The sequence below is a fragment of the Rhinolophus ferrumequinum genome, chromosome 20, assembly GCF_004115265.2.
Source record: "Rhinolophus ferrumequinum isolate MPI-CBG mRhiFer1 chromosome 20, mRhiFer1_v1.p, whole genome shotgun sequence".
Lineage (NCBI taxonomy): Eukaryota > Metazoa > Chordata > Mammalia > Chiroptera > Rhinolophidae > Rhinolophus > Rhinolophus ferrumequinum.
In genome coordinates this window covers 14000222-14026486 of record NC_046303.1, presented here as the reverse complement: position 1 = coordinate 14026486, position 26265 = coordinate 14000222, and the positions used below count along the sequence as shown (strand labels likewise).

At 34.3% G+C, this 26265-nt stretch overlaps 1 protein-coding gene across 2 annotated transcripts in view; it reads left to right on the top strand.

The window, feature by feature from the left end:
• The window catches only part of TAX1BP1 (Tax1 binding protein 1), a 69365-nt gene that overhangs the window by 10029 nt on the left and 33071 nt on the right, over window positions 1-26265 (top strand). For both annotated transcript variants that reach the window (XM_033088419.1, XM_033088418.1), the window contains 6 exons: window positions 3885-3987; window positions 8590-8777; window positions 13110-13268; window positions 19660-19808; window positions 19903-19993; window positions 23860-24045. In XM_033088419.1, coding sequence (XP_032944310.1) covers window positions 3885-3987; window positions 8590-8777; window positions 13110-13268; window positions 19660-19808; window positions 19903-19993; window positions 23860-24045 — 876 coding nt within the window. The remainder of the gene's footprint in view (window positions 1-3884; window positions 3988-8589; window positions 8778-13109; window positions 13269-19659; window positions 19809-19902; window positions 19994-23859; window positions 24046-26265) is intronic.

The following is a 26265-nucleotide window of genomic DNA, read 5'->3' as shown; positions in this document are numbered from 1 at the left end:
TTCCAGTCTTTTTTCTAATGCACACATTTTGAAAGTAGTTGGAATAGTATCGCATGCCCTTTTTTTATATCCTGAATTTTTCACTTCTGGTTATAACCACTTATTAATATAATTAGCTCTAACATTTTATCTCATGGTGGAGCATTTATACTGTTTATGATATTTCTATCTTGGAATCAGCATTGCATTCTCCCTGTCTATATCTAGGCATTTTGCTGTTTTGTTTTTTCTTTTCAAAAGGAAGGACCTTTACTCTTCTGATACGATTTTTGAAAGCTATAGTACGTACAAAAGAAAGTGAATGCCTCTACCCATTGTACCTCCCACCTTCCCCAGAAATATCTGTAGTTAAGTGTGATGTATGAGTATATTTTTCTAGATTTTAAAAGATCATAGGCTCATTTTATACTACTTTGTAGGTTTCATATTTATTCATAACTAGAAAATTTATTTTCAGTGTCTTTCCTACTCCACATTTTGCGTCTGTCTCCCTTTACCCGTACCCCAAAATCAGTGACCCTGGACCTCTGTCTCTTTTTTACAAGTCCTGTATGTGCGCTCTCTTCACCCTAATGGTTCTGTCTTTCTCTAGAATTTATTAATACATTTTTTACTAGGTAACCTTGATATCCTACTGATCTTTATACTCCCTCTCAGAAGTTTCCTTATGATGAGTACTTTTTATCCAACATGTTTTTGTAAAATGTTAATCCTGTTTAAAGGGTTTTTTTCTTTCCATGTCACCCTTGCTTAATTTCCTTTTTTGCTCTTAATTCGCTATTGCGTTAGTAACAGAAGAACGATGCCAGACTTTTATCCATTGCTTTGGTTCCTTCCTTAATATACTGGGGGTGCCAAAAAATATATATACACATGACTTGTATTCATCTTTTGTTATCGGTATATATTATTATAATTTTAATACAGTTTTTACCTTTCTTAAAATGTATATACATTTTTTGGCACCCTCTGTAGAAACAACCTCTTACAACTGGATTCAAGTATAGCTCCTAGAAGCAATATCTTTTGAGTCATAGGTAACTTTAACTGACTGTTCCTTTGTTCTAAGTGTTGTCATATTCTCCCTGCCATTTTTCAGTGTTTTAAATAGTTGTTATTAATTCTAAATAATAATTTTATTTACGCTTTCTTTTCTTTAATGGACTAAAAGGTAAATTCCCTTGCATTTCAAGAACGCTAATTCCTTTGCAGTCTAGAAATCTAAGTTCTAGCCAGGTGACTAGGAAAATAAAACAAAGAGAAACAACCTGTGACTTGGACACTTTGTGGTTTATTGAGTCTTCTAATTAGGTTTGTTATTTTTACCAGGTGCTCCTACATAATTTCCAGATGTCCATCTTCGGTTGTTTTTATTTTGCTGTGGTTCATTCTATACTTACATGTTAGAGTTTGGATAGAAGACATACTCATACTAAAGGAGCCTGTACTCTGTATCTTTCCAGATTGAGAAACTATTACATTTATTTCTTAATATATGCCTGACATGGCCCTCCCAGAGTTACCGAAGAACTATGTTCAGTTTTCCTTCCTCAAAAGGAGTTGGAAGCATAGTTCTACATTCCTGAATTTTATACTCAGATTAGGTTGCATCCTGCCCCAACTCCTCTGTGAGTTCAGCACGGGATGGATACATGTGACATCTCATAGCATGGCTGACTACTCTCTTGAGAAGAGTTGTCCAGACTTATGCAATAAAAGAAAGTAAAGTATGTATAAATTACCATTATAGTCAAACCAATAGCTTGAGCTATTGTGATTCAGTTAGAGAAAACATAGCAAGGACTAAACCACTCAACATATCTGTTACACATATTTTTTTAATATGGTAAGAGATCTCATTTCTCCCATTTTGTTTCTGTTCTCATGAAAGACAGAAACAACTTTCCTCTTTACCTGACTGTTTCTGTCATCTGTATATCTTTTAAGAATTATATAGTCATAGACTGTTGGAAGGAAGGAGGTGGAATTTCAGAAGGTATAAGAGTATTTTATATCTTGCCAGGATAAGAAGTGAGCAGTGTCTTCGTGGTTTAGAGCTTAAACTTTAGGTTCAGATCTTGACTCTGCCATTTACTGACCTTTTCCTAGTTTCTTAATTTGTAAGATGAGGATATTTACTCCAAAACAAATACTAAACGTTGCTGCCATTCCCAGTGTCACTTGAATCAGAAATTTATAATTGTGATGTCAGCTATCACAAATAAATGGCACACTCGTCTTTTGTCATCTGGTCCAGGGCAGACCCGTTCATATAGGGAGATTTTTTTCAAACAAGATGTGACTGTAGAGAGTATTGTTTTCCAGATCAGTGTATGGACAGGGACAGAGAATGCGAGGTACGATTCGTACCAGGTCTGTAGGGGAAAACCTTGAAATGGGCTCTTTTTCAGGAGATGGTCGAAGCATTGGGGGATATGAAATGAGGGACAGAACATTGTAGAGTCGAGATCACTGTCCCTAAAAGTCTGTGTGTCTTTGGGTATTAATGAATGGTAACATTTAATGAACATTGCTGTGCTAGGCACTGTGCTAAGTGTTTTACAGGGATTATTTAACACACACACAGCCCTTTGAGATTGTTACCGTTATCTACATTTTAAAGAGGAGGGAACACACGTAACTTGTCTGAAGTCATATAGCTAGGAAGCGCTCTTCCTTGCTGTCTGACTGCACTTCCTAATCCCCACGTGCTCTTCATCACTACAGTATACTGTGCTCACGGAACTTAACCGCTTACGGAGTGCTCAGCACGGCTCGGGCACTCGAGGTGTTGCTTTTCTGTTCATCGTCTAATTTAATCCTTCTAACAATTCTGAGAGAAAAAAACAGCCTTAGGTGAAGTAAATCACTTACATCACGGATTCCTCATCTGTAAAGAGATGAGTGAATACTACAGTGTTCAAATGGTTTTGACCATGACACAGAAAGAAATGAATTCTATAATTTGACCCTGCATAGTTACATGCAAATATACCTGATACAAATTTTTCATGGAGCACTACTTAGCCTTTATGCGCTCTGGTATCCTCTAATTCTATATAATTAAAAAATAAATGTCATGAATCACTAAATTGATATTACTGGGTTGTGACCTGCAGTTTGAAAACACTCCTTTAGAGGCTAATGATTGCTAAGATTCTTCTAACTTCAGTATTCTGGAATCTCTAATTCTAGGTCAATTACAATTATAGAAAATATGTATAATTAACTGGATTATTCATAATTTCTTGTAATATTACTGGCAAGTGAATATCTAGTACCTGTTTTAAGCATCTCTAATCAGTATTTAACACAATGCAGTTCATCTGGAAAATATAGACTGAGGCATGTAATGTATACATGTAAGTCGAAAAATGTTTTAGAGCTAGTTGGGGCATAGGTGGTCTGTTTGTATATATAAACATCTTGTTAATAAAGGCCTTTTTACAAAATTTACCAATTGGCTGCAGGCAAGATTTGCTAAAGATGAGAGATTATTAGTGAAGTTAGTGGATTTAAGTGGGAGGGGGAAATCTAATTTAAAAAACACACTTAAATTTGAAGCATGAAGTAAGTTTTAAAAGCATGTTTAGTGAATAAGTTTTAAGCAAAACATACGTTTTACATTTGATACTAAGGTTTTGAGAAATTGGATCTCAAATTGCATTTTACTACATATAATAGAAACTGTTTATATAGATTTTTATAGCAGTAGATTATAGCTTAATCATAAAATTTGACATGCTTATTAAAATGCTATGATTTGAAAAACATTAATGCACGTCATAACTTTAGGATACTGTAAAAGACAATATGCTATAAGATATCACTCTAACATTAACCTACTTACTAATAATCTCCACGTTTTTGTTATTTTTCTTTAGGTTGGATGGAGTACTGCTCGTGATTATTATACATTTTTATGGTCCCCTATGCCTGAACATTATGTAGAAGGATCAACAGTCAATTGTGTATTAGCATTTCAAGGTATGAATTGAAAATGGCAGAACTGGATGAAATTCGATATTTTATTGCCACTGAAAATGTTGTGTCCCATTGTAATTGTCTACCTCGGCATATCCAGCATACCACAGTTGAATTAATTAGTATCTTTGTTTAGCAAAAGTCATAAGACTAAATGTCTAGTGTAGGCCACATGATATTTTATATAGACATTGCAAAGTTTCTGTGCTTATCTTAACTATCATTGAAGAGAGTTCGTTTCTTTTGCTATTATATATATCAGTAATGCTATTACTGATACTAGAATAATATAACAAATTAGAGGTGAGAAAAATATTTTCTATATGAAAATCACAAAGATGATTAACAGTATTTAGAGTCGTTATATTTTATAAGGAAAGTTGCCTGTAAAATGATATGAGTGAGTAATGTAAAATTCATTCTTGGCACGATATACATATTTAAAAAAAATACTCTTATTAGAAATCTTATCACAGAATTGGCTGTAAAGTGATTTTGTATTATAATTGTAGTGACTTGGGTTATATTAAAGTGAATTCTTAGTCTTGTTTATGCAATGGATTTTTTTTTTTGGTCTGGTGAAACTATGGACTCTGTCTCTATAATATTTCAATACATATAAAATGCATAGAACTGCAAAGGAAACCAGTAATATTCCATTGCATGGATGTAACAGTTTGTTCATCCATTCATCTATTAAAGGACATCTTGATTGCTTCCATGTATTGGCAGTTGTAAATAAAGCTGCTATAAGCATTCATGTACAAGTTTTTGTGTGGATGTAAGTTTTCAATTATTGGGTAAATATCAAGGAATGAGATTGCTGGATCATATATATATATGGTCAGAGTATGTTTAGTTTTGTAAGAAACCACCACATTATTTTCCGAAGTGGCTGTACCATTTGCATTCCTACCAGGAACGAATGAGAGTTCTTGTTTTACATCTTTGCCAGTGTTTTGGGTTGTCAGTGTTTTGGATTTTGGTGGTTTACATTTTTAAAATAAACTTTTTATTCTGAGGTTTGCACTGTATGTTTGGTGTGAACATCAGTTGGCAATGTGACAACATGGAGCTTGCGTATATAAAGACATTTTCTTATGTACTGTGTCAAGAAACAAATATTCAGAGGATAAAATTTTTACTGTAATATAGGCAAAGATTTAGGTTCTCGAATGTTTTATGGATTAAGAAATGTTACAAATTACATGTGTGGTTTATCTTTTAATTCATAGCCTTTTATAACGGTAATCAAATTCAAGTGTGTATATTAGAACTGATTTTGGTATTATGATAATTTGTTCTTAAAAGTTGTGAGCTTATTTCCAGGCATTTTTAATGTGACTAGTCTTATACAATAAGTTAACTTACTGAATTTGTTATAGTGACTAATGAATTTGTTAGTGACTTAGCAAAAAGTTTAAAAGCAGTGGAAAAAAGTAGAAGAGCATCCAGTTTATTTCTGTTGATACTTTAAAAGCATTATCATGGGAGCTAAGCATAAGTGCAGTAAGTTTTACAAGTTTTTGAAAACTCATCATGTTGATGTTTACTTTGAAATTGAGAAATAAAAGCTTCTGCCTGCCTAGAACTTGTTATATAAAGAAGTCAGAAAGACTCATGAGAAATGTAGCCATAGAATATTAGAGCTAGAAGGGATTTTTAAGCACAGTCCAAATTAGTTTGCTCATTTTTGTGGATGAGTCATGAGATGCAAAACTCAAAACAGTTAACAAAAATACATAAATGTAATTGTTTTAAAGAGACCCTTATTTGTTTATTATAATTGGATTGCTAATGTCACAGGCTATAAAATTTGACTCCGAGTTTGTTGTTTACTTTTTCCTATTTTATTTTCAATGTTATTAATCTGGTGAACTTTTTCTAGATAGCTTTATATTGCAACTCTGAATAACTACGTCTTGTATCTCAAATGATATTTGGACCATATTTTTTAGTATTAGTTTTGTGCAATTAAAAAAAAAATCATACCTTGAGTATCTAGTTTGTAGAATTTCTAATGTCATGATACCAAAACTGATTAGTCAGACTATATTTTTGTTTTCTATGTAAACTTTTTAAATAAGTCTAGTAGCCATTTGCAAAGTTACTGAGCCATGGGTTAATACATTTAGTAGTAGATATTAGGAGGGTAAGGTTTTTAAAAATTTAAAAAAACATATTGCCAGAGGTACCTCTATATTTTTAAAAAACTTTAAAATAATTTTAGATGTAAAGCTGCAAAAATAGTATCCAGAATTTCCCTATACTCTTCACTCAGCTTCCTTTAACGTTAACATCTTGTGTAACCACAGTACATTTATTTTAAAAACCAGGATTAACATTGATAGAATACTGTTGACTAAAGTACAAACCTTATTCAAATTTCCCTAGTGTTCCTAGCGGTGTTCTTTTTTTCTGTTCCTGGATTCCATCCAAAATTCCACATTACATTCGTTGTCATATTGTTAGTCTCCTCTTCTGTGACAGTTCCTCATTCTGTCCTTGTCTTTCATGACCTTAGCATTCCAGGGTTTTGTTTTTTTGGTACTGTTTCTCATTTTGGGTTTGTCTGATGCTTTCTCATGATTAGCTCGAGGTACACATTTTCAGGAAGAATACCATAGAAGTCATGCTGTACCCTTTTCAGTGAATTATGTCAGGGAGGACCTGATGTCCATATCTCTTATTACTGGTGATACTAATCTTGATCACTTGGTAAAGGTGGTGTATGCTGGGTTTCTCAACTGTAGAGTTAGTATTTTCCCCTCTGTAATTAATAAGTAATATGGGGGAGCTACTTTGAGACTAAGGAAATATCTTGTTTCTCAAAATTTTACCCACTAGTTTTAGTATCCATCATGGATCTTGCCTAAAACAGTTACTGTTGTGTTTGCCTAATGATGCTTTTGTATTTATTCTCATTCTTTGTGTGTTCAGTAGTTGGAATTATGTTAGGAAAAAAGTCTCCATGAACTCGTGGATATTTTCTTCTGTGGAATTAGGCCTACTACTGTCATATTTTTGTTGCTCAAGTTATTCTAGCTTTCTTTGGCCATATAGGTGGAACTCCATTAGGTGGGTTCCTGTGTTTTTTGACTTCCCCTCTTCCCCCAATTCTTTTTTTTTTTCATTACTCCTTTTTTAAAAAAAATTTATTGGGGAATATTGGGGAACAGTGTGTTTCTCCAGGGCCCATCAGCTCCAAGTCATTCATTGTCCTTCAGTCTAGTTGTGGAGGGCGTAGCTCACCTCCAAGTCCAGTTGCTGTTTTCAGTCTTAGTTGCAGGGGGCGCAGCCCACCATCCCATGCGGGAATTGAACCGGGCAACCTTGTTGAGAGCTCGTGCTCTAACTCAGTCATCCGGCCACTCCCTCTCCCTGCACCCCCCACCCCCCCACAATTCTTTTTTAAGGACTTACTTTCTTTCAAACACCAGAAGATGTTCTAGGCTTATCTTGTATTTTCTTCACCCCTCCCTCCTCCTTCTAAGGAGAAAGGCCAGCTGTTTTTTAGAGAATGAAATCAAGTGAAGTAGGTATCATAATAGGTTGAAAATTTTAAGATGTGAAAGAATAATAGGCATAGTGATGATATACTTCTGGGTAGATATTAATAGCCCAAGCTAAGGTGAATATCGTCATCTTTGTTCATTTCATAATTGTTGAATGCTTCCTTTTTACAAGTCATTCTGGGGGATTCCAGAATTTATATATAATATATCTGCCCTCAGAATCTCTTGAGGTCTTCATATAGGGTATAAAGTATGCATCTAATGAACAATACAAGGTATATGGTGGAGCCTTTTTTTTTAAGTGTGAAAAAATACCATGGGAGCTTTGGAAAGGATAATCCAGCTAGGATAATTCAGAAACATTTAAAAGAGAGAGTAACAATTGAGTTGAAGAAAGGAGGAACAAATATTGAACATAAATTATTTGTCAGATCGTGGGCTAGATGATATGAATACATTATCTGTAGATACTTTGGAAATCTGAGATAGATGGCTTCATGTATATTTTACAGATGAGTAACTGGGGCTCAGGGAGCTTAAGTAATAGTAGTAGAGGTGGAATTCCAGAATAAATCTGTGTTCCAAAAGTTCCAAAGCTTATTTTTGTTTGATAGCACCAGTGGACCTCATCCTCTTTTCTGCCTTTAAACAATTCATACGTGTAGCGTTTTCCTTTTGTTAATATCTCCTTTTGACATGTAATGAATGTCAAATTTGAGGGAAAATTCCTTTAAATGACATTTCACCCCCAGTCCTAGATTTTTATGCTGGTTTTTCCCTTCCTCCAGCCTCGTTCTCATTGAAAACTATATACTTGACTCTCCCAGATGAGTCAGTTTTGCTCTAGTAAATATTTGGGAAACGGTATTCTGGGAGTATAAGCTTAGACCTAAGATAAGAAAAATTTGGGTATGTTAAGGAAAGAAAGGAGAGTCTAGTTTTGATAATTTGTGAAAGACAGGAAAGACATTCTAAATGCGTAGAACAGGATTAGGAATGAGAGGAGATGGCAAGGATTGTTAAGTAGAAATAATGTTAATTTTATAATAGGAAGTTTAAGGATTTTTTTTTTGTTTGTTTGTTTCTTTAGGATATTACCTTCCAAATGATGATGGAGAATTTTATCAGTTCTGTTATGTTACCCATAAGGGTGAAATTCGTGGAGCAAGTACACCTTTCCAGTTTCGAGCTGCTTCTCCCGTTGAAGAGCTGCTTACTATGGAAGATGAAGGAAATTCTGACATGTTGGTGGTGACCACAAAAGCTGGGCTCCTTGAGGTGGGCACCAACCGTGAGCTAGTGATTCATAGATAATTTTAAGAACTGAACATGTAGGAACATGTGTTGGTTGGCATTTTCAGGTGGTGCATGAGTATAACCTAAAAATCAAATGCTTTTTAACAGTAAACTTAGCATGTTGTTCTTGACATACTTTAAAATTTTTCTCTCACAATTGTGTTACTGATTTCACTGTGGCAGGTACTGTCCCTGGGGCCTGTCAGTATTTGGTGCATAGTAGATGTGTAGTAAATAACTATTGAGGGAATTTAGACCTAAAGCTTTCATAGTAATCCTCACCCTAACCTTTCTTCTTTGGTGGCCTAATCCATTGATTGTAGAATAGATTTGGGGGGTGAAGCCGGAGGGAAAGTGGTGTAAAGCAGTAAATCTAACTGTATCTGGATGTGAACTTGATTTCACTGGACCACGCGTGGTCTATCCCAAGTGTGGTAGTGAATCAGGAAAGCATCCCAGTCTCTAAGTTTAGTTTGAATGATTTCTTTTCCTTGTTCGTCTGATCAAATGAATAAGCTTATATTAATGATAATTTAAAAAGGAAAGGTGAAAAGCTTCTTACTGTTATTTTAATAGAATATTTTAGAGTCATTGCTTTGGCTCCAATAGAAATTTACTGTGTAGATGGTCTAATAATGCCTTATGTCTTAATTTTTAGTAGTTATTGAAGAAGAAAATAGATCATTCTTATTTTAAGATATTTCTCAATATCTTTACCCTAAACCTAAGAAACTAATTGTTACATTTGAGTTTCTATGCAAAACAGCTTCTTTAATTGGTTCAGCATACATTTTTAGTTAATTTATGTTCATAGTTAGTCTATGGGAGGCCATTGCTTTTTCTTTATAGTCAGATGGATGGTTTTTATATATAAATATTTTATGCCCTTGATTTTATTTGCTTTCAAAAACTGAGACTAGAGAAAAAAAAGAGGTTATAGATAAAATAATAAGACAGTCGAACTAAGAAGACTGGAAGGAACCAATCATTTTTTACTTTGAATTCTTCCATATCTTCCCTTTCCCCTTACAGAAATTCTTCTCTTATCTTAAATAAAGAAATGTAACTTTTATGGGGTGACTAAAACATTTTGTGGTGACAACGGCCCGATGATCAAGGTTTTTAGCCTGGTATTTGAATATTAGTCAGAGATGCTGACACAAAGCCCAGCTCTTAAGAATGCAGTGAGTTTATAGCGCAGCTGTTTGAATGCTTGTTAGACCACCCTGGTATCAGGGCCTCCACAGAAAAACGGGTGTTTCAGCATCTACATCTCTTCTTGTGCTCCTTTTGTAAGTAAATTGGGATATCTCACAATTTATTTCACTTCTTCCTACTCATAAAAGGTGCTTTATAAAGAAAATTTAAATTGCAGTCTCTTAGGGAAATATTTTTGAGATAAAATACTTTTATATTCTGACTAGTTTTTGCAAAGTGTTTTAAATTTCCACGTTCATCAAAATCTTGAATGCTTTAATCTAAAACTGCAGAAAATTAGTATAAGTGTGAGACATTATCTGGATTACTGTTGACATTAAAAGTGATGAATGAGGCATAATCCTTTAGTGTGAATCTTGACTGGATCCTAGATTTTTTAAAATATTGGTATTTTGGGGACGGGATATTTATGGACCGTCCATTGGATGTTACAAAATTATTCATTTTAGCTCTTATAATGGTAGTGGTTGAATAGGAAACTCCTTATTAGGAGATGCTTGCCCTGAGTACTTAGGGGTGAAATGTCTGCAATTTTGTCTCAAATTGCTTTAGCCTACCCTCCCCAAATTGCATAAATAAATGTAAGTACTGTATAAAAAAGGGAGATAAAATGAACAAAAAATTAATGAATTTAGGTAATAAGTATATGGGTGTTCATTGTAAAATTTTAACTTGTGTGCTTGAAAGATTTTAAAATATAAAATTGGGGGCAGAAATTAGACTTGTATAAATTTTTATCTAATTTGAATTCCTTTTAAAAATTTCTGCTTAAGATTCAGTAAACTCATCAGAAAGTATGTGCCAGTTAAGTGAATCATTGGGAAAAAATGGTTCTTCTATAATTTTTGTTTTTTGCATTATGTCAAGATGTATCTTTATTTTTAGGCTGCCAGAAAGTTTAGAGCCAAAAATCATTTTTAAAAAATTAAGTAAGGTACAAAGGAAATTCAGTGAATGAATAAACTTTTTTCTTTTGAGGTTATGTACTCCTGTCATTTTCATTTGGTGTGATAAATGAGGTGGGAGGTCATTCTAAAAATTTTTAGCCCTCCAGCTTTCAGAAAAGCTGTATTAGAATTTAGTTTAATTCCATGATCCTGGAAAACTGACTTCGTATACTCAGGGAAACATTTTAGCTAAATGTAGGTGTCTTCTTTGTGAAGTCTTGCCTGAGTGTACATCAACGATTTCTTGCTGTAAGAGAAATGTTAACTATTTACTATTTTAGGTCCCTTAATTTAGTAATTTTTTAGAATACAATAGTACCTCGGTTTTCGAACGTCTCTGTTGACGAACATTTCCGTTTACAAACACCGTAAAACTGGAAGTAAATGCTTCGGTTTTCGAACACGCCTCAGAAGGCGAACATGTCATGCAGCTTCTCCTGAGTGCAAGATCCTGAGGCCTAGCTGTTGGCTGTTTTCGAACATTTCAGAACTCGACCAGTCTTCTGGAACAGATTATGTTCATAAACCGAGGTAACACTGTATTGGAGTTTAGATTTTTCCTGTAGTGAGTAACTATTCATTAATTAGTATTCTCATAAGAATCAATTGTATTAATATGTTGTTACAATCTGCATTTTTGTCCTAAAATTTGCATTTACTTACAAACTTTGTTTTATTTCAGCCAAATTGAGACCAAATAAATAGAAATTTATTCTTTAATACCTTATTTAAAGAACCTAGACATAGATGAAGGCCTTATATAACACATAAGGAAGTTCTTAATAGATTCAACCATTTCCCATAGATTTGCATTCAAGAAGAGGTACATGTTTTTTTGATGATTACTCAAGATAAGAAAAACTCAGAATTAAGTCACACGGAACTTTATGTTTTAATTTTTGGTACTGATTTGAAGAGTGATTAGCAGGCAACTTCATAATAAAATTAATAAATTATGTACTTCCTTTTTCCCCCCTTTTTAATATTCATTTTTCAATTATGTACAGTTGACACTAATTATTAATTTCAGGTGTACAGCATCGTGGTTAGACATATAACTTACAAAGTGATCCCATCGATAAATCTAGTATCCACCTGGCACCATACATAGTTACTACAATATTATTGACTATATTCCCTATGCTGTACTTTACATCCCCCGTGACTATTTTGTAACTGCCAATTCGTACTTCTTAATCTCTTCAACTTTTTCACCCAGCCCCCTAACCTTTCTTCCCATCTGGCAACCATCAGTTTGTTCTCTGTATTGATAAGTTTGTTTCTGTTTTGATCGTGCATTTATTTTGTTTTTTAGATTCCACCTATATGTGAAATCATATGGTATTTGTCTTTCTCTGCCTGACTTATTTCATTTAGCATGATACCTCTAGGTCCATCCATATTGTCTCAAATGGCAAGATCTCATTCTTTTTTTTATGACCGAGTAATATTCCATTGTATACCTATATGTACCACATCTTTATCCAATCTGTTGATGGACGCTTAGGTTGCTTCCATATCCGTAGTCTACTGTATATGAAAAGTCCTTCTTTGTCTCCTGTTGTAGTCTTTGTTTTAAAGTCTGTTTTGTTTGATAAGTATTGCTACTCCACCTTTTCCCCCCCCATTCCATTTGCCTTTTTCTATCCCTTTACTTTCAGTCTGTGTGTGTCTTCCCCATCTTAAGTGGGTCTCTTGTAGGCAGCGTACTTATGGATCTTGTTTCCTTCTCCATTCAGCCACCCTGTATCTTTTGATTGGAGCATTTAATTCATTTACATAAATAATTATTGATAGTTATATAGCTATTGCCATTTTATTCATATTTTTGATCTTTTTTCCCCCTTCTTCTTAAAGAAGTCCCTTTAACATTTCTTATAATGTTGGGTGGTGATGAACTTTAGCTTTTTTTTGTCTGGGAATTTTGTACTTCGCACTTTCTTCTTTCTTCTTCTTTGCCCAACCAAAAGAAGGTTTAAATTTGTGATTCGTGAATTTTCCTTACTGAACGCTAAAAGAGGCTCAATATGAAATGGATAAGTATGTAAAAGTTTTTCTGTGAATTTCTTTACTATTTTCTTTGAAGTGGGAAACTGAACTTGTAACATTTCAGGATTGTAAAAAAATAATTAGAGTTTTTGTTTTACAGTTGAAAATTGAGAAAACCATGAAAGAGAAAGAAGAATTGTTAAAGTTAATTGCTGTTCTGGAAAAAGAAACAACACAACTTCGGGAACAAGTTGAAAGAATGGAAAGAGAACTTAACCATGAAAAAGAAAGATGTGACCAACTGCAAGCAGAACAAAAGGTTAGTTGTGTCTTATGTAACTGATTGAAATTGATATATTGCCTGAAGCCCAATTAAAGTGATTGAAACTATGTGTTTAGAAAAATAGCCTTTCAATAGATATTTATATAAGAACAGCTCAGTTCCTATCAACCTTCTGCCACAACTTCTTTTATGTTGTAAATGGTTATAATTTTGGATATTTGTTACCAGGCTTGATGATGTAGTCCCTGACAAGTGTTTCTAGAGGCTTTACGTCTGATTGTACACTATTTGATTGATTTTGAGGGGAGAAATTGGAAATACAATTAGGAATGATAAACACTGAATAAAGGAAAGTGGAATCAAGTCATTAAATTACTTTTCATAAAAGCAGAGTTCAGTGAAATAAGATACAGTATTAGACAAAATTTTGAAATCCTTGATATGAGAAATTCTATAAATTATCCTAAAAACCTAATTAATATTGGTGCAAGTTCTTGAGCTAAGAAAAAGCAAAGTATAAAACAGTGTGATTTCATTAGACATACAAATGGATACGTTAGTAGCCGAAAACACAAATGGGGAAAAAGGTAATCACCTATTCATTGATATGTTTATTTAATATTTTCACAAGGAAAGTAATTTGTTAGTTATGACAGACTTACACAGATTATGATTATATATATCACAGTCTCCCTTAGGTTATAATTAGTTGGATATACTATGTCTATTGACAGGATCGACCTTTTGTTCCCTAAGGATGGGTTCTGTTCCATTATTCTTTTGTTCAACAAGGCCTAGAGCAGTTGCTTAATAATTGTTAATTGAATCCTTAGGGCAGTGATTCTCAACCATTTTTATACTGCAGTGGAGTGGTTGTATATTGCACACCTGTGCAGAGATGATATCAAATAGGGCTTAAATTCTGAAAAGATTTCTCTTGCCTTGCTCTATTTGAGGATTACTCTTTTCAGTTAGAGGTACATAATGTGTGCAATTGTAAATCTCTTTGTAAACATCTGTTAAGTTTTCTGTCTTTCTACCATTAGCCTTTTTTGTTTAAAATATGCAGTTATTCTTCCAGTTTTACTTTTGGGGAACACTTGCATCCTGCAGTAGAAGTATCCTACAGCTGAAGCAGGATAATCTATTTGGCTGAGGAACTTTTATTTATTTGAACTTTTTAAGCATGTATACCAAATATTAAGAATAATAAAATCTCATTATGTGTGCCTGCCTTGACTATTGGGACATTCAGCTAAATTTTTTGTTGAGTTGTTATAACTCCCTTGCTATCTTGTATATTTATTACTCGTTTTTCTCTGTTCTTTATACATTTCTCTAATTATTTGAACCTGGATCTGGCAGTTTTCCAAAGAGGAATACCGTTGTTGTTTTTCTCACTGTATCACAAGAGTGGTGGAGGAGAGATAGAAGACAACTCATGAAAATAGTCCATTACAGCATGTGCTTAGATTAGCCCAGGAGATGAAGAACACCCTGAAATGTGGCCTTTGATGTTTTGACTGTGATCACCTTGAAATCCAAGGGAAGACTGGATAACTGGGAGAATAGGAATGACAGAATGATAGGCCTTCCGTTGTGTGAAATTGTCATGAACATCAGGCCATGCCTCCAGTTCAGTCGAATATTAGCTGAAATTTAAAGTTTCAGGTTCTCTCTACTGTCCAGGTGTACAGGGGTTAAGCACTATAGATTATACTACCGTGTTTCCCCGAAAATATGTCTTTTGGAGCAAAAATTAATATAAGACCCAGTTTTATTTTACTATAAGACTGGGACTAATATATAATATAGTATAATACAATATAATATAATATCCAGTCTAATGTAATATAATATATAATATAATACCTAGTCTTATATAATATAAGACCCAGTATAATATAATCCCGGTCTTATATAGTATAATCTAATACAATACCCTGTCTTATATGAGACCGGGTCTTATATAACATAACATAATGTAATGTAATGTAATATAAATAATATATGTAATATGAGACCTGGTCTTATATAATATAATACTCGGTCTTATATAAGACCCAGTCTTATATTAATTTTTGCTCTGAAAGACGCATTAGAGCTGATTATCTGTCGAGGTCTTTTTTTCGGGGAAACACGGTAAACTTCATTCTGACAGACATAGGTTGAGAAAATGGTTGATTGAAGTGAAGGGATTAATGAAGCAAAATTAATAGGCAATTGTGGGTGTGGTACCCTGAAGCGGCCTTCAGAAGTTTTTATGGCAACTCAAATCTTGATGACAGTCACTAGTCTTGGAGAGTACTTCCCTGCTTCAATTCTTGCTTTGGGATATGTTCTCTGTGAATATGAAGGACTTGGAAGTGATATTTTAATACTTTATACTATGGTGATAAAAGGACCTATAATGTTTGTTACATAGTAGATTCTCACTAAATGTAAATGGCTATTGTTTTACTGGTTTTCATAACAAACCAGAGAGTCATCAAAGACTGACAAAAATGTGAATACTGTCATACAAGAGGAATGAAAATTTATAGCGTTTTCCCAGATTCTAAAAGTAATACTTGATGATGTAAAAAAAAAAAAAAATCCTTAGTTATATGTTGGCAATTGCTAATTTTGGGACTAAAATAATGTGCTTGCCAGGAAAGGCAGTTCCTCTTTGTTATTAGTCATTGGGCTTCTAGTGTTTTATGAATTTGCTTTTTACTTCCAAATTACAGTTTCCGTCTTAATCAGGCAGCCTGCTGGGCATCTAGAACAGCTCAGGAACTTTCAAACTTGTCTTAGTTGGTGACTTACAAAATCCATGACATTTCTTGGCACTTGTTTTAAATCTGTTACATGGTGTGAATTTAAAAAAAAAATCTTAACATAATACTAAAAGTCTTCTCTTTGAGGTACTAATGAATATATAAACTGCTGAATGTCTGGAGAACTATTATGTATCACCTACAATTTCATGTAAAGTTTTATAATGGACAGTGTACTAGGAATATAATTGGTAAAAACTTCAGTTTCTTCATAACAGAAGAAATTCATTGCATTTTCATTTTTGTTTTTGGTAAAATAATATTAGCTTATTACCCATTCAATACTTTACAAATACTAAGACAATTAAATGTTTATAATAATTAAATATTATCAATAAAATCTTTCATCTTTTTTTTAAAAAAATCTTTCATCTTTTATAAACCCTGACTTTTATCATTGTAAAATGCCGTTGGAGAACACTCGTATTTTGTAAATTAAAAGAATTGGACATGTTAAGGTTATTAAAACAGATTGGTTTAAATGATACATTTAATTATATTCAAAGATTTTGTGTAATTGGATGTTTGAGGGAATAAAGTAGAGGATTATAAGGTAGATTAAAACTGAAACCAAATGTTTATAAATTGAGGACTATAAATTACATACTGTATTTCCCCTAGATTATTTTAATGTGATAGATATGTCTCATTCATCTACACCCTGGATTTAAAAAGTAACTGTCTTTTCATTATTAATGTTAATTTTTACATTCATTTCTAGTTCAACTTTAAATAAGTATGGATTTTTCTCTCCATAATAAAAATAACTCATAGCACCTAATGTAAGTCAGGTGCTGTTTTGTGAGTTTTTACATGTTAACTCACTTAATCCTATGAACTAAGTGCCGTTACCTGCATTTTGCAGAGGTAGCACAGAGAGGTTACTTAACCTGCCTACGAGTATGATTGAACAGTTTGTAAGTGACCGGGCAGGCTGTCTAGTTCCAGCTAGTGTTCTTAATGAGTCATCATTAAGAACTGGTGTATGCTGTACCAGTGCTCTTAATGACGCTGTATAGTTTTACCTCTGAACGCTGAAGATGTGACCTTATCCAATTGATCTTTTAAAAACAGGTTTATTAAGATGTAATTTATAAACCATAAAGCTCACCACTTTACAGTATACAATTCAGTGGTTATTATATTTACAGAATTGTGAACCCATAGCCTAGTATTAGAATATTTGCATTACCCCAAAAAGCAACCTTGTACCTATTTGTGGTCACTCTCCCATTTTCCTCCTCCCCAGTCCTAGGCAGTCACTAATCCAAATTTCTGACTCTGGATTTGTGCCTTTTGGACATTGCATACAAATGGAATTGTATGTGGCCTTTTGTGACTGACTTCTTTCACTTACCATACTGTTTTCAGGTTTCATCCATGTTGTAGTATGTATCATTCCTTTTATTGTTAAATAATATGCCATTAAATTTGAGCATTTGAGATCTTGCTCCCTGGCATGTCATCAATTTGGCTCAAATAAACTCATAATAAAAATTAAAAAAGAAAAAACAAAAACAAAACCTTAACAGGTTCACAGTCTGTTTTAGTCCTATTTGAAAAACAAGGTTCTTATATTGACTTTTGCTCCAAAAGACGCATTAGAGCTGATTGTTCGGCTAGGTCTTATTTTCAGGGAAACACGGTATAGATTAAGACTGAAGTGTAAGACGAAACATTTTTTTATAGTGTTTTCATGAGACTTGTATCATGGAATGTTTTCCATTTAGTTTCTCTCTTTTCAGCTTCATTGAAGTATAATTGACAAATTTGTAAAATATTGAAAGCGTATATCACTGTACATTGTGAAACAATTCCTCTCATCTAGTTAATTAACACATCCATCAACTCATTTATGTTTTTTGTGACATTTAAGTTTTATTAGCAAATTTGTTATACAATACAGTGTTATCAACTATAGTTACCATGTTATATACATCATTAGACCTAATTCATCTTACACCTGAAAAGATGATTTTATGGTTTGACCCTTTAAGGGTAAAACATGTACCCTTTTACCAACCTCTCCCTATTACCCCCACCTCCCAGCCCCTGGCAACCACTTTTCTACTCTGTTTCTATGAGTTTGACTTTTTATTTATATTCCACATAAAAGTGATACCATGCAGTGTTTGTCTTTCTCTGTCTGGCTTATTTCACTTAGCACAGTAACCTCAAGGTCCATCCATATTGTTACAAATGGCAGGATTTCCATCTTTCTCATAGCTGAATGATATTTTATTGTATGTATTGTACCATACTTTATTCACCTGTTGAAAGACACTTAGGTTTTTTCCATATCTTGACTGTTGTGAATAATACTGCAGTGCAGATATGTCTTCTATATCCTGTTTTCATTTCCTTTGGATATGTATGTATCCATAAGTGGGATTGCTGGAACATATGGTAGTTCTATTTTTAATTTTTGAGAAACCTCCATATTATTTTCGATAGATAGCATTTACATTCCCACCGACAATGAATAAGGGTTCCCTTTTCTCCACATCTTCTCCATCCCTTTGTCTCTTGTCTTTCTGATAGCCATTCTAACAAATGTGAGGTGATATCTCATTGTGGTTTTGCTTTGCATTTTTCTGATGATTAGTGATGTTGAATGCCTTTTTATGTACATGTTGGCCATTTGTATGTTGTCTTTGGGAAAATGTTGATTCATTCCTCTGCCCGTTTTTAAATTGGATTGTATGGGTTTTTTTGCTATTGTGTGAATTCTTTATACTATATAATTTTGGATATTAGTCCCATATCAGATATTTGATGTGCAAATATATTTTCTGCCATTCCACAGGTTACTTTTTCTTTTGTTTTCCTTGCTGTGCAGAAGCTTTTTAATTTGATGTAGTCCCACTTGTTTATTTTTGCTTTTGATGTCAAATTCAAAAAAATCTTTGCCCAGACCAATGTCAAGGAGCTTACCCTCTGTTTTCTGGTAGGAGGTTTATGTTTTTAAGTCTTAAATTTAAGTCTGTAATCCATTTTGAATTGATTTTTGTGTATGGGATAAGATAGTAGTCCATTTTCATTCTTTTGCTTGTGGCTGTCCAGTTTTCCCATTTATTGAGGAAGAGATTATCCTTTTCCCATAATATATTTTTGGCTTATTTGTTGTAAATTATTAACCCTGTATGCACGGTTATATTTCTGGGTTCTCTGTTCCATTGATCATGTTACATATCAATGTGTAACATAAATCATTATAACAGTACACATAAACCATTCAATTTCATGAAAATAAAAGGCAACTTAGTATAAGTTATGCTATCCTAAATTTTTTTCTTCCTAGCCCCTGCCTCTTTAAAAATATATGTGAAACCCAATGTTAAAATTATTTATCTGTGGAATGTATACACATTCAGGAAATAATTTAGACATTAGATATATTTGCGGCCTATCTTTCTTCCCCTCTCTTCCAACCAGAAAATTTAATCTTTTGATTTGGTATTATCTTATAAAAGTAGAATTTAATGGTATTTACTCATGGCAGATTTTTGACAGTGGAAGTAGTTTTCATTACATTTTATTGGAATTAAAATTTGCTCTCTTGGAATATGGACGATACTTATTCATGGAAATTGTTGCTATTTTCTCAGGGTCTTATTGAAGAATCAGAAACTTTAAAAATGGAAAGTGAAGACTTTAAGAGGAAATACAATTACGCTACATCCAAAGCTCTCAGACTTGAGGGAGATATTGTGTCAGTGACAAATAAAGCAATTGAAAAAGAAACTGAATTGGACAGGTATTTCTGATGCTATTGCAAAATGCCTTTATGCTTTAGAAATGTTTTAACAAAATTTTTTGGTTTATATTAATGTTACTTGAACTTCACTCAGTTTAAAGGACAAACTCAGGAAGGCGCAATGTGAAAGAGAACAACTTGAGTATCAGTTGAAGACAGAAAAGGATGAGAAGGAACTTTATAAGGTAATTTACTCTTTCCATTTCTATTAGTTACCAATTACTGTGTAACAAATTACTCCAAAACTTAGTGGTCAGGAATTTGGGAGCAGCTTAGCTGAGTGTTCTAGCTGAGGGTCCCTTGGGTAGTTTCAGTTAAGCTTAAGGCTTGATTGGAACTGGACGATCTGCGATCAAGGTGGCTCCCGTGACTTCTGGCAGGAGGCCCTTCAGTTTCTTGCTATGTGGCCTTTTCAGTGGCTGCTTGAATGTCCTTACAACTTGGCAGCCACCTACCCTCAGAGTGAGCTATCCAAGAGAGAGCAAGGACGAAGTTACAGTGTGTTTTGTGATAGTGTGTTTTAGGATCTACTCTCCAAAGTTGTACACTGAAGCAAGTCACTTGGTCCAGCTGATACCAGCTGACACTGAAGGAGAGGGGAATATTAGCCTCCACTTTTTTTTTTTTAATTAATTTTATTGGGGAGTATTGGGGAGCAGTGTGTTTCTCTAGGGCCCATCAGCTCCAGGTCATTGTCCTTCAATCTAGTTGTAGAGGGCGTAGCTCAGCTCCAAGTCCAGTTGCTGTTTTCAATCTTAGTTGCAGGGGGCGCAGCCCTCCATCCCATGCGGGAATTGAACCGGCAACCTTGTTGAGAGCTCGTGCTCTAACCAACTGAGCCATCTGGCTGTCCTTCCAGAAGTTCGGCGGCAGCTCGCTGTCTTCAATCTAATTGTGGAAGGTGCAGCTCACTGGCCCATGCAACCTTGTTATTGAGAGCCCACGTTCTAACCAACTGAGCTGTCCAGCTGCCCCTAGGCTCCACTTCTTAAAGAAAGGAATGTCAAAGGATTTGGGGACATATTTTAAAACTACCTCATTGTGTATAGTCCATACAAGTTTTCAGGAAATGAATCTGTTGGTATTTTAGGTATTTAGCAGGTGATATATAAGTCAGAGAGGTGTAATGTAACAAGATACCCATTTATCAGAATTTATAGAACCAGTATTTCCCCCTTTTAAGAACACACAAACCTTAGGGAAAACATTACTTTATTTCAGTAATGATGACCGTGTTTTAGAGTTTGACTTTTGGAATAATCTTCAGAGATTGTCATTTAAAAAAGACATTCTCACTGATAATAAATTTTCACCCTTTGTATCTTTTCTTCTTTTTTAAGTGATTCTGAAATACTTAGATTAGTTGTCAGTAATGCAAATTTGAGACATTTATCTTAAGTGGCTCATAAGCAGTTTCTGACAGTAGTTTCAGCAAGGAATTTCAAGAACATTCTAAGTCCTTATTATTCGTATAGATTCAGTCTCTTAGATTAGAAAAGGACAACACTCAACTTGATTAAAGGTAAAAACATACAACTGCATATAGTTAGTATTTGAGAGGAACAATTTGCACTGAGAAACTAGAATATGATTTATTGTATTGACAGTGGGTACTTCCTTCTTATTTTTGGTGGTGGGCGGTTGTGTTTTTAAAGATGAAATACTGGGTCTACCGAGCACCTCAGAGCAGAGCATGGACAGGGACCTTTTGCTTGTCATGGGTTAGTACCCGTTCTATGTCTTGGAATAACTGTTGCCCCTAGTGGGCGCCTGTGTATAATCACTTTCAATACAGGAAGAAAAAGTTGAAGACTCACTGGGGGATGATTTTATGATTTGATCCTTTAACCTCAGTAAACCAGTGTAATGATAGCTAGGATGACTTTTTTTGGAAAAAGGAAAAGCTGTCATCTTTCCTCCCTGCTTTTCTTTTGTCTCGTATTCTGACAGCATTATTTTTGGTATTTTATAGGAGGTTGGCAAGCACATTTTAGGGTAAATCCAACATTGTTTTCCTTTACTACAAATTATTTGTCCCTTATGTTATCTCGTTTTTTTTTCTCACTTTCTACAAAGACTTTCAGTGTGTAGGTTCTATATCTGAATGACATTGCACAAGATGTGGCAGGGGGGAAGGAAGGGAAAGAATGAGGTGTCTTGAGGACTTACTCTTTTACAGTGTTCTGGCATATCTCCTTTTCTGTAAGCATTAGCAGCTGGGATCAAAGTGACACTGAAATTTCCATTTGAGTATGTTCTCTCCCAACCTCCCAGTGTTCTGAAGAGAATTTCATTTGTATGTGTATATCCTGAAAATTGGAAGTTAAATGCTTCCTTAGGGATTTTTGTTTTGTGATATTTTGGTAAGAAAATTCAACTTACCAAGTGTGATATACTATACTACGGCATTCAAATTGTTTACATGATAACTGGAGAGATTCCTTTTCTCTCTCCTTTAGCCCCTGTTAGACCACATGACCTATCCCTGCCCTATTAGAATTTAGAGGAATTGGTAGAACACTTTTATGAGTTGGTGGTTATGAAAATTACCATGTTTTTAAAGTGTTGCTTCAAAGGTCTTAACTGCTGGCCCTTTCAGAGGGTCCTGAGTTATAGTCTATCCTTGTAACCAAAAACTAGTCTTTTAGCATTCCATACATTTAAGAGTAATGTGCGGGCCGGCCTGGTGGCTCGGGCGGTTGGAGCTCCGTGCTCCTGGCTCCGAGGGCTGCCGGTTCGATTCCCACATGGGCCGGTGGGCTCTCGGCCACAAGGTTGCCGGTTCAACTCCTCGACTCCCGCGGGGGATGGTGGGCTGCGCCCCCTGCAGCTGGGGGTGGCGACTGGACCTGGAGCTGAGCTGCACCCTCTACAGCTGGGACTGAAAGGATGACAACTTGACTTGGAAAAAAAAAAAAAGGGTCCTGGAGGTGCACACTGTTCCCTAATAAAAAAGTCCTGTTCCTCTTCCCCCCCCCCCCAAAAAAAAAAAAAGAGTAATGTGCAAGAAGTATCTCTCTGTACTCTTAACCAAAGCAAAGTGACTCTATAGTGGGCACTAGATATGTGTACTCTTTGTAATTTCAGTTATAGAATTTGATTTATGTTAGGCACAGCCAGAGGAATGAGTCATGGAGGACCAAAATTGGTCTATTAGCATTTATTTGGCGTGTTTGAGCTGCAGGAGGTCAGGCTAGAAAAGACCATAACCTCTCTGAGCAAAAAGGGGTATGGAGTTTTTTAGGAGAGGTAGACTAGGCTGCTCCCCTTTGTTGCGTTGTCTCTCACAACAAAGGGTTTTGGGGCATGACCACACTCCCTCTGGTTCCACATTTTGGCCCCCAGGCCCGCTGATCATAAGCCCCTAGGAGACAAATATGAGCCAACCGGTACAAAGTACAAAGCAAGACAAGACGGCTGTTAAACAAGCTCCTGGCCTAAACGTGGCCTAACAATTTGTATATCTCTATATGATTTGATTAAATATCTTTTTGTATATCCATATTTGTGTATCTGAACAAATAAATGGCCACAGCCAAAGTTCCTGGGAAAATCAGTAATAGTTCAATTAATTAATCAGCAAATAATTTTTAGGTACACAGGAAGTAAATGACATAGTACTCTTCAAAAGCAAAAAAATTGAATTGCTTAAGATGTTTTCCAGAATCCGGTCATGTCTTTATATCTGAATGTGTCTTTAACATAATCTGTTTCCCCAAAATAACTACCAAATCTATTTGCGATTTTAAAGAGAACTTAAAATCATTAAATCAAAGGAAAAGACTTTAGTGATCAGGTAATTTTGGTAGACCTTAGAATTAATCTCTGTGGGAAAATTAAAAACAAAAGCAAAAGCACAAACAACTTAGAAAAGCAGTGTTCTGCTCTGCTTTGCGAGTCATTTGGCAGAACTTGGGTCTCCTGATTCCTAGTCAAAAGTCAGTCTTCCCTTAATCATGTTTGGGTTAGAGGTAAACAGTGGTATTTTAAACTTGGACTAACATAGGTTATGGAGTTAGAATATTCTTGACATTTTCAAGCACTATTACAGGTCCATTTGAAGAACAGAGAAATAGAAAACACCAAGCTTATGTCAGAGGTCCAAACTTTAAAGAATTTAGATGGGAACAAAGAAAACATGATTACTCATTTCAAAGAAGAGATTGGCAGACTGCAATTCTGCTTGGCTGAGAAGGATAGTCTACAAAGGGCTTTCTTGCTTACAACCTCAAGTAAGGTAAGTACTTGTGCAATATATATTTGAAGATGGTAAAACATTTTTTCTATTAAATGTATACAATACGGTAGTTTCTATTTTTAATCTCCCCCCCAGCCCAATAATTTTTATTGAAAAAGTTCAAACTTATAGAAAACTTGGGGGCAGGGGCGAATATAATGAGAGGTTCCCTGTTGTCGTCTCCCCCTTTAATATTTCATTATGATCTTTGGATTCTTTTGTGTTCAGTGTATTATACATTATCATCATCATTCTTTTTCATACCCAAATTGTCCCATATTTAGCCAAGGGGGGACCTTTTCAAATCTGTTTTTGTATCTTTTTGATATGTCCCCCTAAGGCTTTGAATACTTCTTGCGTTGTGGCACAACTGTATATTACAGCTTTAGATTCTGCCCCAGACCTGGCGTTAGGCATTTCTCCAAGGAGCCCTAGTTTTTTCAGTAGGGAATGGTGTTTTGAAACCAGGAACTGGATCCTGTTGCTACTAGGGGTTGTTGCTTTTTTGTACTTTCATTGGACAGACATTTTAAGTCTTTATTTTGATATCTCATATTCACATCCAGTACGTTAGCGTTCTTCCTTGCTTTTCTCTATTCCATATTTATATATCTCTTCTGCCAGTGTGAGAACCCTTTTCCCCCCAAAGTATCGTTATATTTGTATTCTAACCAACTGTACATCCCAGCAGATTCAGAATTATTACATCAATGCCATTTCCAACAGTCTTAAAATAAAATTAGGATCTTTTGCAACTCTTTTTTCTTAGAATATATTTCACTAAGGATGTATAGGGTACCATGTTCAAAAGTTACTACTAGAATTAATTTTTTAACGTTAAAACACATTTGTTATACAGTTCAGTTTATTTCTTGTTTGTATTTAATTTTAAGATTTGCTCTTATCCTTACCTTTTGATTTACTTTTTTTGAAATACGTAAAACAGTTGCATCATTCAAAAGTCAAAATAATATAAAAAATTTACTTCTGGTGTCTCAGTCTCTTCCCTAAAAACTTTTTTTGCCTATATTCATAGGTAAACATTTTCCTTAGTTTCCAGTTGATCCTTCTTACTTTTTGCAACTGTAAGCTTATGTGCACACACTTGGCTGCACACGTTCCTCAGTCCCCTTAAAGGTGCCATGCTGTGTGTACTCTTCTGCACCTTGTCATTTTTCTCATTTAACAACATAAAGTACAGATCATTTCCATATCACTTCAGAGAAATCTTCCTAATTTTTTAAAAAAGGCTGTGTAATAATACTACATGATGTAGCTTTACATTGAATTATTCCTTTTGTGGGTGAGTATTATGTTGTTTTCAGTATTTTGCTATTATTATTAAATACACCCAGACATAAGTTAATTCAACACCTAAACTGTCAGATGTGCATGGCATTTAGAATTAATGGTTAAGACCCAAGTTACTTTTTGGGATATTTAATGAAGCAGATTACAAATGTAAAGGTGAAAAGTATATTTGATTACTTGTTATTTAATAAAATGCTAAAAATATCTCCTTTTCCTATTTAAGCAAGAGTTCTGTGAGGGAAAACACAGGTATGGAAATACCTGGAAAAATGACTTCTCTAATTGTTAAAACTTTTTTAAAAATTATAAAAGCAGTGTACAAGGTGATGGTTATAAAATAATTCAAATAGTACATGAGGGTACAAAGTGAAAGTAATCCCCTTCGTTTCCCAGATACAGCATTATAGAAATTTTAATTTTTAATGTGTAATATTTATAGTTTAACAAAACCAAGAATATAGTGTTTCAAAACTTTTTAAAAAATTTGGGATTGTCTGGGCATCTTGCAATATGAGTACACATACTGATCTTTTCTCATTTATTAGAACAGCTCTGTAGTATCCCTTTTATTTATCAGCTATATAGTATATAATTGTTTTAAGTGGTATATAATCCTTAGCTATTATAAGCATGTTGCAGCAAGCATCCTTGTACAGATATCTAGGCACATGTATAAATCTGTACAATAAATTCCTCCAAGTGCAGTTGCTATGTAAAGTGTTTAAATTTTCAGTTATTTTCAGATTGTTTTTCAGAAAAATTAATATACCAAGAGTGTATGATATATACTACTGTTTGTAATGGCTGCATAGGCTTTCATTTTTTGAAGGATGTATCATAATTTGTAATACATACTTTTAGACATTTTGACTTCATTATTTTAATATTTTACGAATCTTTGTAATGATA